At 41.3% G+C, this 21322-nt stretch overlaps 1 protein-coding gene across 1 annotated transcript in view; it reads right to left on the reverse strand.

The window, feature by feature from the left end:
- LOC122807956 overlaps positions 1 to 21322 on the reverse strand; it is a 303157-nt gene that overhangs the window by 235312 nt on the left and 46523 nt on the right. Inside the window, exon 2 of the mRNA XM_044078987.1 lies at positions 5645 to 5734. Coding sequence (XP_043934922.1) covers positions 5645 to 5734 — 90 coding nt within the window. The remainder of the gene's footprint in view (positions 1 to 5644; positions 5735 to 21322) is intronic.

The following is a 21322-nucleotide window of genomic DNA, read 5'->3' on the forward strand; positions in this document are numbered from 1 at the left end:
TTTAGTATGATGGAATTCCTTTAATGAGTTAAGGGATGGGATTGGATAATGGGTAAGTGGGAGTGGCTAGAGGGGTATAAGGCTAGATGTTCTGAGGGTGGGTAGGAACTGGGGGTAGGGTAGGGGAGTGGAGTGAGCCCGTAGGGCAATCAGAGCGGGTAGAGCAAGAAGGAAAGGAAGCAGGCAGGTAGTGAGGAAAACAATCATAGAAAATAGAAGGTAGGTTCAATGTGGGGTATACAAGGAGCTAAAGGACTTAACAGAGATGAAAAGGGTGAGATTAATAAATAGTAACAGAAAGAGTGTGGATGGGTAAAGGTGGAATAAGATACAGGTAAGTACCTGGTTAAAACCGAATTTCTAAGAAACAGTAGGGCTGCTAGGTGGTGGAGGTCCTATGCTGCCATCTAGTGGTCAATTCCTATGATAGAGTGAGGGGAGAAACATGAGAGCTGTAGTGGAGAGGAGAGAATAAAAAGAACAGGGGGGAGATCTTGGCGGCTAGGCTACTGATAGCTATAGGGGATACAGAGTGGGAGACTATGGCTGCTGGTTGTCCTGGCAGGGAGCGCACACTATAACCAATATTCAGGAAATAGTTACAAAATTATAAGAGGTAATACACAGGTTACACATGCATTATGGTTCTATTCTTGATTCCTTGGGTCAGAACAGCACAGGGGAGATATAGGCTCTTTCCTGCACTGGGATGAGTGGGTAGACACTGTTTATACTTCCAGGTTATATTGTATTTCATCTTATTTATATAGATGAAATATCCATTCTTATGTGTTTAATCGTACATTGTACAAATTTGTATAAATACAAATTGGTCGATATCCCTTTAAGAGGTACATAGCCCTTTATGTTACCTTGCGTTATACGGATGATGACGCTTTTGGGGCTTTGCAGAAGTAGTACTTGTAGAATGTCAGCATTTTAATGAAGTTTGAAGCACATTTTTAACTTTTTGTGTTATGGAGCTTATAAGTTTTTACAGCTCGGGATATTTATATGACTCTAAATAGTGTTCACCGTGATAATGTGATTTCAACCTTAGAAGTGAAGTTCTGGGATATTAGTTCAATGTACCTGAATGTTTATGCACCATGTTTAAATGCAATCTATTGGATAGGATAACTATGTTGATTGGAAGCATCTGTGTAACACTTTGAAAATGTATATATATATATATATATATATATATATATATATATATATATATATATATGTAGAGATAGATATACTATCTATGGGAGAGAGAGATAGTGACAGACAGATATGTATACATATATGTATATATGCATGTATAGACATAGCTATACATAACAGGCCATTTTGGACAAGGGGCAACAAAATTGCGCTCTGTTTAACTTAGTGTATGAACATGCCCATTGGGATTGTCAGTGCTTATAAAATGACTCCAGGCCACAACTAACCATATTCCAGTCCAGGATTTTGTGTTTTACAGGCAATGACATCTGTCCCTGTGTCTGCAGTACTGCATTTCACTCAAATTGTCCATGGCATTCTTCAGCCATCTGATGTAATTAATACATGACAGAGTTTAATAATGTTACACAACACACAAACTGACAGTCTATAAAAAAAAAAAAACAACATTAGTACTTCACATCCAAAGGATGCGGATAATTCCTGATTAGAACCATCAACACCATCACCAGTGCTAACTTCCCTAGTCCACTGAGCTACACAGGTAGCCAGACAGAGAGGAGTAATTTATCAAACAATCAACAGCATCAATATGTATGTTGTTATTCCTGCATTAAGTGAGACATACAATGTATGACCAATTTCTATGTTACTTCCCTGTGACTGCCAAGGCTTGCTGATATACCACTGATGAGTTACTGTTACAGCAGTTGTATTGGAACACTGCTGTATTGGGGGTGGGGGAACAACACCGCATCCTCTGCAGGGATGCACTGTTGTCCAAGTATCATGTAACCCCTCTGTTTAACGTTTGCCTGGACTGATGTAGTGAATATTCCAAGCATAAGGCTTTGTGACTATTAAAGGACACATGATAGTGGACTGGTTATCTGTAGTCCCATGTGGATGTTACTTCTGTCCAAATAGCCCACTATATTTACTTGCATAAATGTGACAGATCCATACATACCATATCATGCTAATCCTTACAGGTACTGTGTAGGTTAGAGACTTACCTTGCAAATGCAGCAGTTGACAGAACTGTAGTTCAGGGTTGACTCTGTCTGATGCAAGTAGTACACAGCCAATACATGGATAGGTACAGGTTGTGTGGGTTGCCTGGCATCATGTTTAATTTATGTATGTGAGTAGGAGTGAGGTGTCAGTCCCTAGGTCTGTAGACTGTCACTGACCGGGCTATGCATTGTCTCTTAGCCAAAGCCAGGGCATACTGAGCCTGCCTACATTTGCCTACAGGAGCATCAGCAGGGGGTTTCTCCTCTGAGTCCTCTTGTGACTGTGGCTGTGGTGACCTAAGCACTTGAGGGGGGCTGTGTATCCTTTCACTTTGCTGATCCTGCTGCAGCTGCTTCCGCAGGATCAGATTGTGTAGTATGGCACATATTGTGAACATATGTGCACATGTGGCTTGAGAGTACTGCAGGGCTCCTCCAGATATATAAAGGCACCAGAACTGTCACTTCAGAAGCCCAAACTCACTCTGTACGGTGCTCCTAGTCTGTGTGTGTGCTTCATTATAGCGTTCTTCCATGGGTGTGCATTTCTGATGTGTATCATCCTCCAGGGATCCAGCATGTAGCCAGCATCCCCCAGTAAATGGACATGTGAGATGTCCCCCCAGCAAACATCTGGTACAGCTGTGATGCATACCAGATATATGAGTTGTAATAACTGCCAGGGCTGCGAACAAACACATTCAATATAATCTCTTGGGCATTACAGACAACCTGGCAGTTGATGGAGTGGTACCCCTTGTGGTTGATGTAGATTCTACCCTCTTCACCGGGTGTTGCCTTGATGTGCACATGAGTGCAATCTATAGCACTCAGTACCTGAGGGGGAGTGTGCTACATGGTAGAAGTGTTTCATATTGCTGGGCCTTGCCTCAGCGGTGAGGGGAAAATATATGTGCTCACTGGCATGTGGTAGCATGGCATCCAGGAACTGGTGGAGTATCCTAGATGCAGATGCCTGTGGAATCCCCATCATGTCCCCAGTTGGTCTTTGGAAAGTACCTGTAGGTAGTATCCTAAGGGCTACACATATCTTTGTTTGCACTGGGATGGGCTCCCCTGTCTTAGCTCTGGGTCTGAGTTGAGGGCAGCAGAGCTCAGTGAGTTTTTGTAGTATGTCCTTGTCCACCTTGTATTGTTCTACAATTTCCAGCTCATGTAGCTCCTGGAAGGTTACCCTGGGCCTGAACACTCTTTTCCTTCTCTGTCTACACCTATTATCAGCAGCAGCAGCATCATTGCCTTCAGCCTCTAGCGCATACAGATGTAGCAGACCTACAGCAGCCCCTAGCATTATCTCAGTTAAAATTCACAATTCTGTACTCCAATGGTCCAGAGTATTGGGGGAAAATCAAACTGTAGGGTGCAAACTTTACTTAGCTCTGCTGTCGGTGCAGAATGTGTGATTGCTAACTATGATGCATTCCACCTGCCTACAATATAATTAACATATTTTGATGGCCTATTTCAGTGTGAGAAGCTTCACACAACACCATGCCACTCAGCATAGCTTATACAAAGGTCAAAATTTCTATTGAATACATCCAGTTTTAAGAACATGCTCAGCCAGGCAGTGCGCCCCATAAACTCATGTACCTAAACTTAAAAGAGCCTAGAAGTGACAGAACACCCCCCCCTCCAATTTCAGCCACATCCTGTGTAAACGTCAAAATGGTGTAAGTCCCTACACTTTAGGGGATATGCGGGCACAATTACTCCGTTCTGCTAGTCAATAATCCCACCTCATTTGCATACTTATCTGTGCTGACAGCCTAGAAACTACACGCTTCATAGCCCTATCACCTTAGCAACAGTAGCAATGCACCATTGTAGGGCCCACATGCAAGCTCCTACCATACATTTCTGTCATGTACTATAAAATTATTTTTTTTCTATTTGTTAAGTTTCCCATTAAACGTTTGCTTACTGCGGTGTGTAGCACAAACATGTCAAGATTATTAAAAAATATATTAATTTAACTTACTCCCTTTAATCTTTCTGACATACAGACAAATAGTTTTGCTCATATGTTTATGTAGTCTTACATTTTCAGTGGATTTCTGTCCAAATTTCTACAGTTTTACACCCCCCTTTTGTCTGTCTAGATGTCTGTATGCGGAATTTGATATGGGGTCTGAACAGATGCCTTTCTGCATGTTGGATTGTTATACTTGCCTCATTTGCATGAGATGTATCTGCTTAAGACAGCATTTGCGTCACGGAAGTTTCTGCATTTGTGCGTGCATGCGCTCCCCTAAGCGCTTACTGAATCTAAAAATGTTTGCTCCTGTGTAAGCATTGTGGCGCAATGCCAACACAAAAAAAAATGTCTAGGCTTTATTGAACTTCCCCATTGTTTTTCTGTGGTACACTACAGTTGAAATATTAGCCACTTTTATCAGTTATAATCGATATTTTCATATTCACATTAATATTTTCATAACTGAGTAAGCTACATATTTTGAGGGACATATTAGGAGATAGTAAAATTCACTTGCACAATTAATGTATACTGCACTATAAAGAAAGATTTCCTAGTTGTTGTTTACCATGATGCTAATATACAAAATCTTCATTGTTGCATTAGTACTAAAATATCAAAGTTTTAAAAGCACAGAGTCAGCTGAAACCTTAGATTAGGTTGATAGAAGCCACTGTCACTTGCACTGTATGTGTGCTTGACGGATACTAAGTGTGGTTTACACTCTTAATTACAGATACAAGGGTCATATTTCCTAGTTCTGTACATGCCTCAAAGTAAGCATGCAGAAAGAAACTGCTTGGTACAACATGAACTAGTCTTGCTGACAAAAGTCTGCAAAAAAGAAGGCAAAGTAAAAACAAACAGAATTAGCAATAATAAAATAATACAGAACATGAACCACATTCAGTGCTTTTTATTATATTATTATTATTATTATTTCCTCTTTTTCTTGCTGATCCTTTTTTGTTGGAGTGCTCTTTTATTGTTGGACTACAGGTATGGAGCACAGAACAAAAGATTTGGCAAGGTGATGCTTAAATCATTACCCAATTAATGTTCTGGTTTTATGAAGAAGATGAGTTCCAGCATGTTGAGATTCAAGAGGTTAAACGTGCCACTGGACAACACTTAACTGAACTTTTAAACAAAACATTGAGGTGTTTGTATTGCAGAAGCTATTTGACTGAAATACTCAAACCATCTCAAAGTCTTCTAATGCTGGTGAAGTTCTTATTTCCAGCCAGTAGTGAAGGCCAGATCCAGCCCATAATACGAATCATAAATAAGATTTGTGATGAAATACATTCACTACTACTTGTCCAAAATAATAAATGCTTTGAAAAAAAAATGTTTTTGAGCAGACATCTAAAAATGCAAATTTTATACATACAGCAGGGACACAGAGGGAGAATGAGAGAGCGAGAGAGAGATGGAGTTTGTATGACATCTTCACCTTTTGAAATTTCTGGTAGCCTCATGACTTCAGATGATGGAGTCTGGCTTCCAGCTAGTGAATAAAATGATTCCTGTTCAAGTCTTGCATCTGAAAAATATATAAATGCTATCAGAAATATTCTGAAATCCATACTACCACAGACATATTCAGAAATAACCACTTCTTTAATATACAAAGCTAGATTTCCTTCTTTACATACATAGTAAGATCTCTGTAAACTTAACATGATGCCCTGTAGCATCCTAAAATACATTTCAGTCCTTGAATTTAAATGATTATAACCTCACAGTACCAGTAATATCCTCACTACCTTCATCACCTGCACTATTAAATTACTAATCCTACTCCTAGACTTTAAGAATTACATTATGAGTCCTTATTTGTGTCACTTTTCCTAACCTGAATATGTTAATCAACATCTTATCATAACCATCGGTGTCCATACTATTCCCATCATCTCTCCTCTCGCTATCAAATATCTCCATTCCCTTCACTCTTAAACAGAAAGTCAATACTCCTGCATCCTTGCATGCATGCAATGATTTCTAGGTAGCATGCACCCCCCATGTAACCTTTTAAAATGGCTCATTTCATTGAACTAGAACATTCTCTGTATCTCAGATAGTTTTTAGCTTTCCGATAAATCTCCTCAGTCCTCACCAGTTCAAAGTGCTCTCCTTCAAATGAAAATAATTAAACTTCTCTTCAGTACTTTCCCTTCTGTAGAAAAAAAATATGTTTCATAATATTCAATATTTGTATATTACCCTTGCATTTCTTGTTCATCAGTGTTGTATAAATTATAACCTTCAGAAACTCTCACTCTTAGTCTGTCAGACCAGCATAGTTAATACTCAGAATGCTTATTTTCCTCCTGTTCATTTTGAGTAAAGTATTTCTATATGTCGCATCATTAATGCATCTACTTCATAGCTTCACAGGTGATTACTAGGCTAATGGTGCAAGAGCCTTTACGAGTCTAGCCAATACTACCGAGGATATGACAATATTCTATCTTAATTCCCCAGATACAGGGTGGGGTAGAATAGGGGTAGTGGGTCTTTGGGTGTTGGAGCCCAGAGTCATTTTACAGACTGCATAAGAGATGTGAGCAGTACCCTGGGAGTACATTTATGGCTCCCCATCCATTTATGCAAATCCTTTTTGAAGAGAGTGAGGGACAGGCTTCATTTTATGAAAATGGGAAGTTTATTTCATAGACAAATAGCCTTTGGGATATGAATCCATCTCTTCTGCAAGTCCTATTAGAGTCACCAATAAAGTTCAGGTCCATGGAATGCATAACCCTTGTGTGACAACCCTGCACTGGACCCATAATCAAGGAGCCTCAATCCTCATCACTGGCACCTGTGGCAGAATGTGCACTGGGAGGATAACAGGTACATACACAGTATTTCCAGATGCACTCTCTGCATCAAGTGCAATTTCCCTTAGACCACAGTCAGCCTGGGGCTGGTTCCCCTACCTTACTCCAGATCCCCAGTAAGACTCCTCACTGCCACATCTATAGAACTGAGATATTAACTGAGTGACCAAGCCAAGAACTCCAGCACCCTCTATGTCCAACCAATGCTTTGTGTCCCTGCCGAAGTAGCTGCCCACACACTCTTTGAGGTTTGATTTACTCACACACACCTGGGAAAGGCTGGCACAGGTTTCCTCGCTATGTCCCCTTCTGCCCAGACTATAAGGTAGTTACCACTGCCACCAGTCACTCTTTACCAGCTACTTTAGGCCCTTAACAAAGGGTGTCCAGTCTTACTGTGTAATATTAACACTAATACAAATGGTAGTTTGACCAATTGCAAGGCTATTAGGAGTGACCCACACAATGCAACCAAATAAATATGCATATACTCTCAAAACTTAATATCTCTACACAGATCAGTCACAATAAAAAGGTTTAAATATATTTAATAATAAATGATAAAAGAATAAGATGGTGCAAATATATATTCACAGCAACATTAGTTCAAAACCACATGAAATATTTAAAATAACATTGCAGTACAGGCTCTCGCAAAAAAATATCTAAACTAAGCTTTGCTGTATTCCTGACTATACCTAAGAGAGTTATACTGTTCCCTAGAAACTTACAAATAGGGCAAGGTGGATGTGGTGACGGGTTCTTGTTGACATGTCCAAGACAGAATGCAGACTGCTCTGTCTCACTAAAAATAATATCTAAAATATTACTGCAGGGACAGCTTGTAACATGACATAATTTCTGGTCATCTGACTTCTAGTTCCCAGATAAAATCCCTTTGGTGAAGCTGGTATTATTTAGCATTTACCTGTAAAAATATGCATACAAGGGCTATTGCTCAGATCTTTGGCAGATGCTGGAAGTCATAAAACAATTGCATTCTTTCATGCTTTTAGAGTAGCAATTAGTTCACCCTAAAGACAACACATAAATATTCCTACCACAGACGTTTGTGTTTCTAGCTGCCTTGAAACCTGAAAGATAGTCTCCTTATGACCTAGCCTATAAATTAATTAAATTTCAAATATTTTTTAAAAAGTTTACTGGACTGAAGTTAACCTTCCGGTTTCCTCTGTTAACATATACATATGCATTTAGAGTTACAATAGTGCATGCACATTCCTATTCTCTTCAAGTAGGGCACACTGTGGATACATTTTAAGCACAAGCACTTTACAAATACCTTTTCAATACAAACATCTGAACAAAGCAGTTTGATATACACAGGACATACAGTTCACAAGCATCTCATATGGCATACAGTTCCAATACATTTGTAACACCAGCATCTTGTATAAATTAGTTTAATATTCACAAATTAAATATAATTATTTACAAAATTCCAGCTAGCTGCGCTGGCAGTACCTCCTATATATAATACTTTTATCAGGGCTGGATTAGAGAATGCCTTTTAGCTGGTGTGCATAAAATGTGTTTTACTCTTTGTACTTTTTTAGTGAGAAACCTCTGGGGCCACTCCACTTGGTTAGGTACATGCAGATGGGAGCATTGTACTCGATTATGGGCCTGATGAGGGCCAAATACAATGGCATTATGACTTCTTTTGATCTTAATGTCTTTACTTATAAGTTGAGCCACACAGAATGATTTCTTCACTACCATACAAATATGGTGGTCAAAATTTAGGTTACATTGTATTTGTGTTGTTAGGTCCCTCACCACTGGGACTACTTTTATTGACGTGCTATCAATATTATAATTTGCAGGAATATTTGATTTACTGAAGTGTATGATTACACATTTTTGGAATTTAGTCTCAGACCATGGTTTTGGCACTATCTGTTTGTCATGTTTATGTCTGTTTGTAAGAGCTTGCAGTCACTGGCAAACTTGGTGAGCCAGAGGCGCTCAGCATTGGCCTTCATTTCAGAGAAGTATATACCAAAAAGGAGGGGTCCCAACCCTGGCAGACAAAGTTTGTTATCCAACTGACAATGTAGAGGTTTATGCCTAATACAGTAAGTTAATCTATGATCTCTGAAAAGGGGACTGTGTTGAAAGCTTTGGCAAGGTCTTGATAAGCAGTGTGTATCATTTTACCCTCATCTATGTCCCTGTTGGCTTTCTCGAAGAAGTCCACCAGATTGAGCAGACAGGACCTCCCTTAGACAAAGATAAATTGGATCTGGTCCAGTGTTTACAGATTTCCTATGTCATCATTGATCAAGTCTAGGATCATTCCCTCCACATTCTTGCAGATGAGACTGGTCAAGCTTATGGGTCTGTAGTTCTCTGGGTCAGTTGATTGCCCCGGCTTCTTATGCAGAGGGACAATTGTTGCACTCTTCCATTCCAATGGGAGAAAGCCAGTCCAGAAACTGTGGCTAAACAGGGTTTCTAGTGGCCCTGATAGATTCTGTTTTAAGCTATATAAGATAAATCCTGAAATATTGTCGGGAACCATGGCGGCTGTGTTTTTGGCTTTAGTCAGTGTGGTAAGGACCTGTTCCCTGCAATGACCAGTAGGGGATGGCAACAAGTATTTCTTTGGGTGTGGTAGGGGGTGGCGATGGGGGAAGTTAAAATTAACTTGTTGGACAGCAGGTCTGCTATAGTTTTAGGCTGGTGTAAGTGTTGCCTTTCATAACTAACTTGGCACATTGCTGAGCATTTCCACTGAGGTTACAAACATAATTGCAAAAAAAAGCTTTCACTTGGGACTATATCTTTGCCTCGTAGTTTGCTTTGGCAGACCTGACCAGCTCTCAAACTGGTTTTCTTAAACTGGTGAGTGTTTTTTTGCATTGTTTTCTCTGTTCCTTCTTGTCTTTGAAGAGGATTTTTTTTCCCTTTTGTTATGCTAGAGGTCCGCCATGGTGGTTTATTTTTGCCAGTAATAATAGGTTTGACTTGGACATGTACTGCCTCCTCTATGCAGCTATGAATAGGGTCGTACAGAGCTTTGCTTTTGTGTACAACACAGAGTAGGCCTCAGTGTCATCTGGGTTCAGAGGGGCTTGGAGGTTTAATAAGTTGTCATTTAGTTTGAACTAATTGGCCTTAGCAAAGTTCTTAACAGGTTTGGAGCTTGATGGGAGTTAGTTTTAATATTCCCGCCCTCCCACCCAGTAACAGTTGTCTTGTTAATTACCACTGTCTTTCTAGTTGCCTGCCTCTTAAGTTAATCTGTCCATATATCTCATTTCCTCTCTACTTTCACTGGCTTGTGTGAGTAATCACAAAATCATCATTTTTGAAATCCCTCCCCTTCAACTATTTAAATTTATTGGCCCTCCTACTGTAGTCCATAGTATCAGAATACAAAAGTGACCACCCCTTTCAATCCATCTTGCTGTTTTAAAAATAGTAACTATCCACTAAACCTTAACTTTTTAAACAAGTAAAATTTAAGTTACCTATTTTCACATCTAACTTCTCTAGTGCACACTGCAGTGTGCATTTTTTTTTCATCTTACCTTTAAGCATCCCTGTGACTAGCACTTTCTCTAATACCTGCTGGAAAGCACTAGGAAGCCTTAAACTGATACAATCACTCAACTCTCCTTGTTAATAAGGAGAAATTAATAGTAGGCACTAAACAGCCTATAATTGCAAAGTACCTTGCTAAGGCAAGGGAAAACAGCTCCTGCACTTTACAAAAAAAAAAAAAAAAAAAGCACCAAACCAGGCATGTCCAAGGGTCAGCTTCCAGTGATTTCTCCTGTCCACCTGGTGAATCTGGGCATACTGGGGCAATGCAGCAATTGCCTCATGTACACAGACAACCCTCTCCTCCTACCACCCAACACTACAACCTGTGAGAGATGCACTTACATAGCCAAAATGGAAGCAAAACTCTCTCCACCCAAGATTGTGCTAGACAGTCAAGAGGAGAAGGTTAACACCCACACTACACCTCAAGCAACACATAGCCCTTCTAAACCCACACCACCAACACCCACATATAGCAACACAAAATCCACATATGCAGAGGCCCTTAACTGTAACCTGCCCAAGCAACACGGACCTCTGAAGCTGAAACGCAAACAAACACCAATCACAGCCAAAGTGTCACATAGCTCACAACACCAGTGTGCCACCCAGCAACAGCCCCTAAGGCAAGACAATGTACCTAACACTTTAGTCATAGATGACTCTATAGTCTGACACTCTGATGTCCCTCTCAACAGGCTGAGCAAGGAGAAAATTACAGTCAGCTGCCTGTCGGGTGCCAGGATCCGCCACATAACGCATGCACTCAAGTCACTCCACAACAAGCACAAATATGACTCTGTCATTGTCCATGGTGGAGTGAATGACTTGAGATGTACCTCCCTGGACTACATGAAAAGAGACATGGAAGAGCTTTCGGATCATTTGGCCCAGGCAGGTATGACCCTAGCTCTAAGTAGCATCCTGCCTTCGCCCAGAATGATACCACAATATAAGGACAAAATGATTGACTTCAACAATTGTCTAAGCTTCTGGTGTCATTCAAAGGGGACAGTATCTGTCTGCCTGGGACAACATGATTGACAGACCACGATGCTTTGCCAGAGATGGTCTGCACCTGTCGCCCCTGGGATTCAGGTTACTGGCTAAGGCTTTTGCCACCCCTATAGTGCCTTTTTTAGGCAAAGTTCAAAGGACAAAACCACCACCATAACAGGTATAAGCATGCAAAATCTGAAGGTAATGCTACTCAATGCTAGAAGTCTAAACCTCAAAATGCACTCTCTCGAGGCACTCCTAAAAATGGAGAACATTGATATCTGTGCAGTAACTTAGACCTGGTTCAAGGCTCCAGAGAGCACCCCTGCAATACCAGGCTACAACTCTTACCACACTTTTCGGCCACCAAACCAGGACCGAAACATTAAAGGTGGAGGAGTGTCAATATTCAGCAAGGATATTCACACCACCAGGCTAGTTGCCCGACACAATGCATCTGAAATTCTCCAGGTGCAACTAACACTAGGTAAGACTGCAATCCAAACTGTAGCTTGCTACAGATCCCCCACCATACCCCAAGATTCTCACTACACCTTTCTAAACATACTGGAAAATATTAAGATAGAACCAAACACCCTAATACTGGGTTTAGGTTCATAGGTTCATAGGTTCATACTAGGCTATCTGCCCAAGGGCATTTATAAGCCTAGCCCAGAGATGTGTGGCTTTCGCCACCCCTTTAGTTTGAAGGATACTATGCCCATTATTTTGCTGTGCCTCTGTCAAGCAGTGACACTGAGATAATCCCTGGGGTATATTTCCGATCTCCCATCCATTGGTCAAGATTTCTCTTGAACAAAGCCAGCGAGGTGCTCTGCCTCACATGTACTGGGATTTTGTTCCATAGCATAGGGAGTCTCTGGGTGATGAATCTGTCCCTCCAGCACGTCCTATTAATAACCGTGTCAAGGTTTAAGTATCCCGCCCTTGTAGTTCTGAGGGATCTAGATTTTTTGAGGTGAAGCATGTTCATCAATTCCGGGTTGGACATGGCCTTGTATGTCATGCACAGGTCACCTCTGAGCAGACGGTAAGCGACTGAATAGAGCTGGAGTTCCTTCAGTCGGGCAGCATAAGACATATTTTTGAGACCCTTTATCCTTTTGGTGAGGAACTTTTGGGGCCTTTCCAGTTGCTGCAGGTGTCATGTCACATACATTCCGAATGGGGCATTGTACTCAATCATTGGTCTGATGAGTGATGAGTACAGGGGGACGATGACCTCCCTTGATCTAGATGTGAATCCCTTCATGATCAGGTGGGCAATGTAGAAGGTCTTCCTAACTACTTTGGCAACGTGAGTGTCAAACGAAAGGTTACTGTCAACCTGGGTCCCCAGATCCCTGATAACCTCTTCTGTGCTTAGTGGATTGCCGCCTATATAGTAGCTAGGGGTAACCTTGTTTTTCCCGAAGGGTATGACTATGCATTTTTTGGCGTTTAACTTTAGGCCATGGCTCTGGCACCAGTTATCCATTTCTATAAGACCCCTCTGAAGGGTATCTGTGTCAGATGTGTTCTCAACTATGGCGCCCAGTTTGCAGTCATCTGCAAATTTTGTCAGCCATAACCCTCCAGTGTTTGCTTGTACTTCTGAAAAGTAGATGCCGAACAAGAGTGGGCCCAGGACTGAGCCCTGTGGGACGCCACTTGTGACAGGCTTTGAGTCTGACATGGCGCCAGCAACTATGACCCTGTGGGTTCTGTCACTTAGCCAGTTTGCAACCCATCTTGTGACGTATGGGTTTACATTTAAGCTGATGAGTTTTTCAATGATACCTGAGTGTGGGTATTGTGTCAAAGGCCTTTGTCAGGTCGAGGTAGGCTGTGTGGACTGCCTTTCCCTCATCAATGGCCTTGGTGACTGTTTCGAAAAAGTCAACCAAGTTTAAAAGGCATGATCTGCCTTTGACAAAGCCAAACTGGGTCGGATCCAAAGTCTGCAAGTCCCCTATGTCTTTATTTATGAGTTCCATTATGATCCTCTCCATAGCTTTGCAGATCAGGCTTGTCAAGCTGATGGGACGGTAATTTCCAGGGTCGGTGGAGGCACCGCCTTTGTGAAGTGGGACCGCAGTTGCCGTACGCCACTCCTTGGGCACGTATCCTGAGGTGAGGCTAAGATTAAACAGCTGCCCTAACTGCGGGTTTAATTCCTCATTGAGTTCGTGGAGCACACAACCGGGGACACCATCTGGTCCCATGGATGCTGTGTTTTTGCCTTGGAGAGCAGTTCTCACCTGAGCGTTAGAGATGTTTGGGGGGCTACAATCCTCTGGTATAGATATCTCACCTTTTGGGGGGGGGGAGAAGTTTGCACTGAACCTGTCAGCCAGTATGTTGGCAATGTCTGTAGGTTCAGTAATTTTTACATCATTTTGAACTAATTCTGAGCATATCTGGGAGTTTCCTACCAGGTTTCTAACATAGCTAAAGAAGGCCTTATGATTGTCTTTTGAGTCCTTAACGACTTTTCTCTCAAAATTTGCCTTGGGTGATTTTATGACAGATCTTAGTTTTTTACTTATAATGATCAAAGGTGTCTTCCCTTTTAAGGATTTTGCTCTATCTTGTAGTAGCTTCCTCCTTTTGTTGTAGAGCTTGTTTATGGCTGGGGTCCACCAGACTGGACGCTTGCCTTTGGTACAAAGAGTCTTTGTTTTGTTTGGGATTGCCTGATCCATGCAGTCCTGTGAGTGCTGGTAGAAGGCATTTGTAAGTGATTCAGCGACTTGAGTAATGGTTTTCGCAGGCTCGGGGGCCTTAAAAGAGACCACTCTAGTCTTTAGAAGTGTGAAGTCAGCTTTTGAGAAGTTCTTCACTGTGGTCTTTTTTATCTCAGGTGGGGGCGGGATGTGGACTTCCAGTGAGATTAGTTTATGGTCTGATCTCACCAGTGAGGGGTATACTTCCGGTGTTGAACATTGTGACCCCATGTTCATGATGATGAGATCTAGTATGTTTTCTCCTCTTGTGGGGATGGTGACTAGTTGTTCCATGGCATTTGAGTTTATGAACTCTAGGAACCTTTGGGCTAGAGTGTTGGGGCTTGAGTAGTGATCCCAGTCTATATTCGGGTAGTTGAAGTCACCTAGTATGATGGTGTTTGGAGATACATTTATCCCCTCCAGTGTTTTCAGGAAAGCTATGTGAGGTTCCTGAGATTGAGAGAGTGGCCTGTAACATGCTACAAATTGCAGAGCAGTCTTGCCTATGGTTAATTGCACCTGGATGGTCTCCGATGCATTGTGCGTTGCCACCAACCTTGAGGTGTGGGTGTCCTTGATGAATATAGACACCCCCCCTCCTTTCTTGGTGTTGTCCGGATTTTGGGTCCAGAACGCATGATATGAGGTAAAACCTGATAGTGCCGGGGTGCTCTCGGGAGCCTTGAACCAGGTTTCAGTCACAGCACAGACATCGATGTTCTCCATACTGAGAAGGGCCTCGAGTGCGTGCATTCTGAGGTTGAGACTTGTGATTTTAACTGCCCTGCCATTAACTGGGAAAACTACTCATGTACCAACACCTTTGCCCAACGGTTCTTGGAATTCATAAATTCCAACGCCCTGGATCAACTAATCCATAGTCCCACCAGGGGCTCCAATATCCTAGACCTGGCCATTACCAACATGGGAAATCAATGCTCCACACCTATGGTCACCCCCTTGTTAGTCAGGCCTGACCATAAGCTAATCACCCTTAACATCCACATCCCACCCCCCAGTAAGGAAACCTTCATAAAAAACTTCTCCAAAGCCAACTTCATGCTACTCAAGTCAGAAGTGGCAAACTTCATGAGACCCATGCAGACAGGAACTGAAAGTTCAACCGCTGAATCCTACAATAAGGCACTGTACGAGCACATCCACTCATGCATGAATCGTGCCATCCCAAATAAAACCAAGATGCTCTCATCCAAAAAAGGGAAGCCAATCTGGTGGTCCCCAGCCATAAACAAATTTTACAACAAAAGGAAGAAACTGTTGCAGAAAAGAGGAAAATCCCAGGATGCAAAAAACTCCCTTACCAGCCTCAGTAAGAAACTGAGATCCCTCATAAAATCCTCCAAAGCTAGTTACGAAAATAAAATTGCCAAAGATTCCAAAGACAACCACAAGGCATTCTATAACTCTGTCAAGAATCTAAATGGCAACGCTTAGATCTGCTCTGAGCTAAAACAGAATGGCATTAAATATACTGATCCCAAGGATATTGCCAATATCCTGGCAGATCGATTCAGTGCCAACTTCACCCCCTCTCACCCCCTAAGTGGCCCATCTCAATACTGGAAGATTGCCAAATTCTGGTAATAACGGCCACACAGGTAAAAAATGCATTCTCCAAAGCTAAGAATACAGCATCCATGGGACCAGATGACATCCCGGGCTGTGTACTACATGAACTACACTATAAACTGGCACCTCACCTAAGTGTCATGTTTAAGCTTAGTCTCACCTCAGGTTTCATGCTCACTGAGTGGCGCAGAGCTACAGTTATCCCAATCCACAAGGGGGGATCCACCTTGGATCCCAGAAACTATCGTCCCATCAGTCTGACAAGCCTTATCTGCAAGGCCATGGAGCATATTATCATGGAATTTATAAACAAAGACATTGGCAACCTGGACCCCACCCAGTTGGGGTTTGTGAAAGGCCGATCTTGTCTCCTGAACCTGATTGACTTTTTCAAATCAGTCTCCAGAGCCATGGACAAGGGTAAGGTGGTCCACACAGCCTATCTAGACCTTGCCAAGGCCTTTGACACCATCTCCCACTCTGGAATCATAGATAAACTTAGTAATCTGGGCATTAATCCCTACATCGCCCAATGAGTTGCTAACTGGCTTACTGACAGAACCCACACTGTAAAAGTAGCCGGCTCCAAATCCAGCTCCAGACAAGTGACAAGTGGAGTACCTCAGGGTTCAGTCCTGGGACCACTCTTGTTTGGCATCTACTTCTCGGAAGTACAGGCCAACACTAAGGGACTCTGGCTAACAAAGTTCACAGATGACTGCAAACTGGGAGCCATTATTGAATCTCCAAATGATGTGGATACTCTACAAAAGGGCCTTACAGAAACAGATGCTTGGTGCCAGAGCCATGGGCTCAAGCTCAATGCCAAGAAATGTATAGTTATTCTCTTTGGGAAAAATCATGTATCTGTGAATTACCATATAGGTGGCAGTACACTAAACACTGAAAGTGTGATGAGAGACTTAGGAACACAGGTGGACAGTGGTCTCACCTTCGATAACCACATTGCTATTACAGTCAGGAAATCCTTCTGTGTGGCACACCTCATCACTAAGGGCTTTTCATCCAGAAAAAAGGAGGTCATTGTCCCACTGTACTCATCCCTCATTAGACCCATTATAGAATACAACGCCTCATTTGGTATGTACCTCTCAAGACATCTGCAACAACTGGAAAGGCCGCAGAAATACCTCAGTAAAAGAATCACAGGCCTAAAGCAGATGCCCTACACTGACCGCCTTAAAAAACTCCAGCTATACTCTGTTGCATATCGTCTACTCAGAGGCGATCTCTGCTTAACATACAATGCCACGTCAAACCCAGAGCTGTTGGACATGCTACACTTAAAGAAATCCCAATCCCTCAGAGCCACACACTCCAGGGACCTAAACCTTGTCATCACAATAAACAAAACATGCTGGAGGGATAGGTTCCTGACCCAGTGACTCCCCAGACTCCGGAATAGATTTCCCATGCATGTCAAGCAGAGTGCCTCTTTGGCCCTCTTCAAAAGGAATCTTGATGATTGGATGGGAGAAAGGAAATTCACCCCAGGGATCACGTCAGTTGCCCTGCTAGACAGGGGTCCAGGGAAGTAAATAGTGTGGGAAGAAACAGCCAGGGAATTGTTATGGCTAGGCTTGTATAGGCCCTAGGGCTGACAGCCTAGTACCAACCTATGAACCTTTGAACCTATAAAGAAGATCATTTTGTAGTCAGTTCTTACCAGGGAGGAGAGATCATTTTGTAGTCAAGTCTTTCCAGGGAAGAGTTAAAGCATGGGATGTTTGCTGACCAACCATCTAGCATTCTTTCCATTCTAAGCTTTTCCCACATCTAATACCCTTAACAAATAAATCCTAAACAATCATAACACTAACTCTGACATCTGTGCCTTTCTGTAGCAAATAGATTCATTGGTGCATAGGTAAGTAAAAGGTTAGATGCCCTTACTGCCCATTCAATCCTAGCCAATGTCCATTTGGTCTTGATTAACCTATCCCTTTTGGTGTTAGATTGTTTGATGTTACATCCTTATCTTGTCTCCCAAGATCCACACATGCTGCTGAAGTCCTTCAGCAGGGAATATCTGGGACAAATTTATACACGAAGACAACATACATATACATACACACACACACACACACACACACACACACACACACGGATATATATATATATATATATATAGACAGATAGATATATAGTATGGGCATGTATTAGAGATATCACACAGCAGTGGCAGACATTATTTATGGCAACATAAGGCAATGAGAGGTTAGGCAGGTTCAGTTCAGAAACGTGCTTTTTATTAATTGATAATTGAAAAGGAAGGGAAAGCACTACCCTTTACCTGAGTATTGAATGCAGAATGCCTTTGCATTCCATGCAGTAGTCACTTCCTGTTGATCCAGGGGCGGTAACAAGTGTCTGGAATGCGGGTGATGCCTCTTTCTTTGCTGTTAAGTTGTTAATACAATTTAGGTAAATAAATTGGAGTGCAGTGAGTGGTTATTTAAAAAGAAATCTCTGCCACAGTGGTTTCCTTAATGAAAAGAGAATTGATTGCTTTGGGAAGAGACCAGGTACTTAACTATCCAGAGATTGCTTGTTGGTCTAAAAGCAACTACACCCAGCGGGTTTTGGGTTTTAATCCCCAAACATAAGGCAGTGTTTTTTTTTGTTCCTGTTCAGTTTTTGTTGATTGAGCCACTTTACCCAAAAATGGACTATAACGCATACAACATGAATGCAGGGACTTTTTCTTCATAACAAAAAGTCAACTGCCAAAACTTAAAACATTTTTAATTATCTGATATTTAAATTAAGAAAAGATTTATTTAGTACACCTCCTGGTTCTGAATTACTGTTTTGCAGCTTGTATTGTTAATCATGGTGGAGGTTTGAGGTGCATATGACTCATCCTGACTTTGGTAAGAAATGCCACACTGTTCACATAAGGGAGTTAGTTAAATTAAAATCATAAAAAGACAATTCTTATGTAATTCAGTAGACAAATCATTACTTAAATAACTGGTTATGACAAGTCAGGATTGAGATCTCTATGCTTCTCAGGCTAACCAATAGTGTCACACAGTTCTCCCTGCTAAGGTTACTTATGTTTGGACTATTCTAACAAATGCTCTGCTACCATCTGAGACAATCATGCCTGACATTTTTAGTTTTCGCTCATACAATCTTTCCACCTCTTGCTTAGACATTCTCATTTATTTTTTTACTTTCTTTCCGTCTTAGTTAGAAATTCTCATTTCATCTTGCCTTATTTTTGTCTCTCCAAATTTTCCTTAACCAACGCCTTTTTGCGCCCCCCCCCCATGTGAATTAACTGCTGCAATCTGTTCTCCTTGACATTCTGTACAATTGGGGCTACATTGGCTTCCACTCTGATGTCCTCATTTTTTCATCTGCCCCTCAGGGTGCCTCTTCCTTCCCAACTCAAGCACTTTAACTTCATCAGCTCAAGCTTCCTCAGCAGCTCTGAAAACAGTATTTAGGTATCTGTACTATACAAACATAGAATATCCTGAGGCTTGGTAAAAATTGTGCAAATTATGATCAGAAAATAAATGTTCATTGAAAAAATGTGATAATCATTAGTAAGAATGTCAGGTAACAATTTCAATTTTGGCTAGTATGTATCTACCACTGTCTGCAAATAATATTCTATAGCATATGTAATTCTTAATGGTGTTTCTAATAATTAAGGGACATTATGTTACAACATCATTCCTAAGGGATATGACCCATTTTGAATACAGTATTGTATGTACTAGTCTTTGCAAAAGCCATCAGAAACAGCCTGAAAAGGTAAAATGATCCTTACTAAAAAAAAAAAAAAAAAAAAAAAAAATAATTCCCTGGCCAAGAAAACACAGACTAGTCAGAAATTCTTCAAGAGTCTGTCATTGCATCTTTTTCCTTATAAGAAACTTAAAGATAGTCATTGCCTCATCTAAAATGCAAATCTTGACCCATTTTTATATGAATGTCAGTATCTGGAATACTGAACTGAAAGTGGGCACACTAGATGGGAGTGTTTAATATTAAAATATATAAAAATCAATAACAGAAGTGACACATGCATTACATAAAGTCTTCCAATAATAAACGACTTTTTATGTATAAGTCACTGATTGACTTCATTTAATATTAACATGGGATTACAGAAATCAGGTTTCTTAAAGGTCAGTAAGTCTCGTGCTTGACAATCTAACTGACAAAGCCATGAAATTGTAAACATCTTTGTAGCTACCTTCAGCCGTCTAGCCTTTCAAGTAGCACAACCATTCACAGGCAAGGTAAGAAATCCTGTACCATACTCATTTACTGTCAGACGAGGAATTTATAAATGAACAATGCCTGATAATAAAATGTTTTGAATTAGTCATAGAGGTCATTGGTCCCTTAAGTGTCAGGTTCTGGTCTGCTTAAAGTATTGTATTGTTTTGATAATTTTTCATCAATACATTATTCTCAGCAGAGAAGGGATAGTCAGGGTCCTTTCTGTTGGAATTAGTATACTAGGTTCGTAGGTGTATACTAGGCTAATGACCACTGTGGCTTTTATAAGCTGAGCCATGCATTCCTGGCAAAATCCTGAAATGTGCTTGAGGTCTAGAGATTATTTTAATGTGTAAATGTAAGCTACAGCATGATTTAAAGACTGTCTCTGGTCAATGGAGACATTGGTGCTAGATATGGGATGACTTTCTGTTTTCCCTTTCACTGCTCCATGTTACACTTGAATAAGCTTTTGGAAGAACTCTGCATCACATGGATGGGAAGCCTATTCCAGAGGATGGGAATTCTCTGAGGCAAATGCCTGTCCCTTCAACAGGTCCTTTTTATGCCGCAAGCCAGGCTCGTGTCCTTAGATTGAGCAGTTATGATGCTTATCTCTTAACAGTCTGTAGGAAACTGAGAACAGAGACAGGGCTTTGAGATGATCTGAATAGAACATGGGTTTTATACCATGTATTCCTTTTTGAGAAACCTCTCTGGATATTCCAGTTGCTCCATGTGCCTGATCATGTACCTACTGAAGGGAGCTCTGTACTCAATGATGAATCCGATGTGGGATGAATACAGAGGAATGATGACCTCCTTGGATTTAGATACCATGCCCTTGCTTATATGATTTCCTCATCTTAGACGCATATTGTTTGCATGTCAGGTTACTATTCACATACGGTCCACAAATCCTTGACTACTGGATCCACTCTTAGGGGTGTGTTATCAATGAGGTAGCTTCTTAGGGTAGTTGACTTACCAAAAGGTACTATTTGGCATTTTGTGTCACTGACTTTTAAGCCTTGACTTTGGCCCAAATAATTTGTCTGTTAGTCCTCTCTGTAGGATGTTAGTGTCTTGAGGAGATTCTATGATTTCTCGCGTCTATATCACGTTATCTAAAGT

Source organism: Protopterus annectens, chromosome 8.part0, assembly GCF_019279795.1.
Source record: "Protopterus annectens isolate FY-2018-M chromosome 8.part0, PAN1.0, whole genome shotgun sequence".
In the NCBI taxonomy this organism is placed as follows: Eukaryota; Metazoa; Chordata; order Ceratodontiformes; family Protopteridae; genus Protopterus; species Protopterus annectens.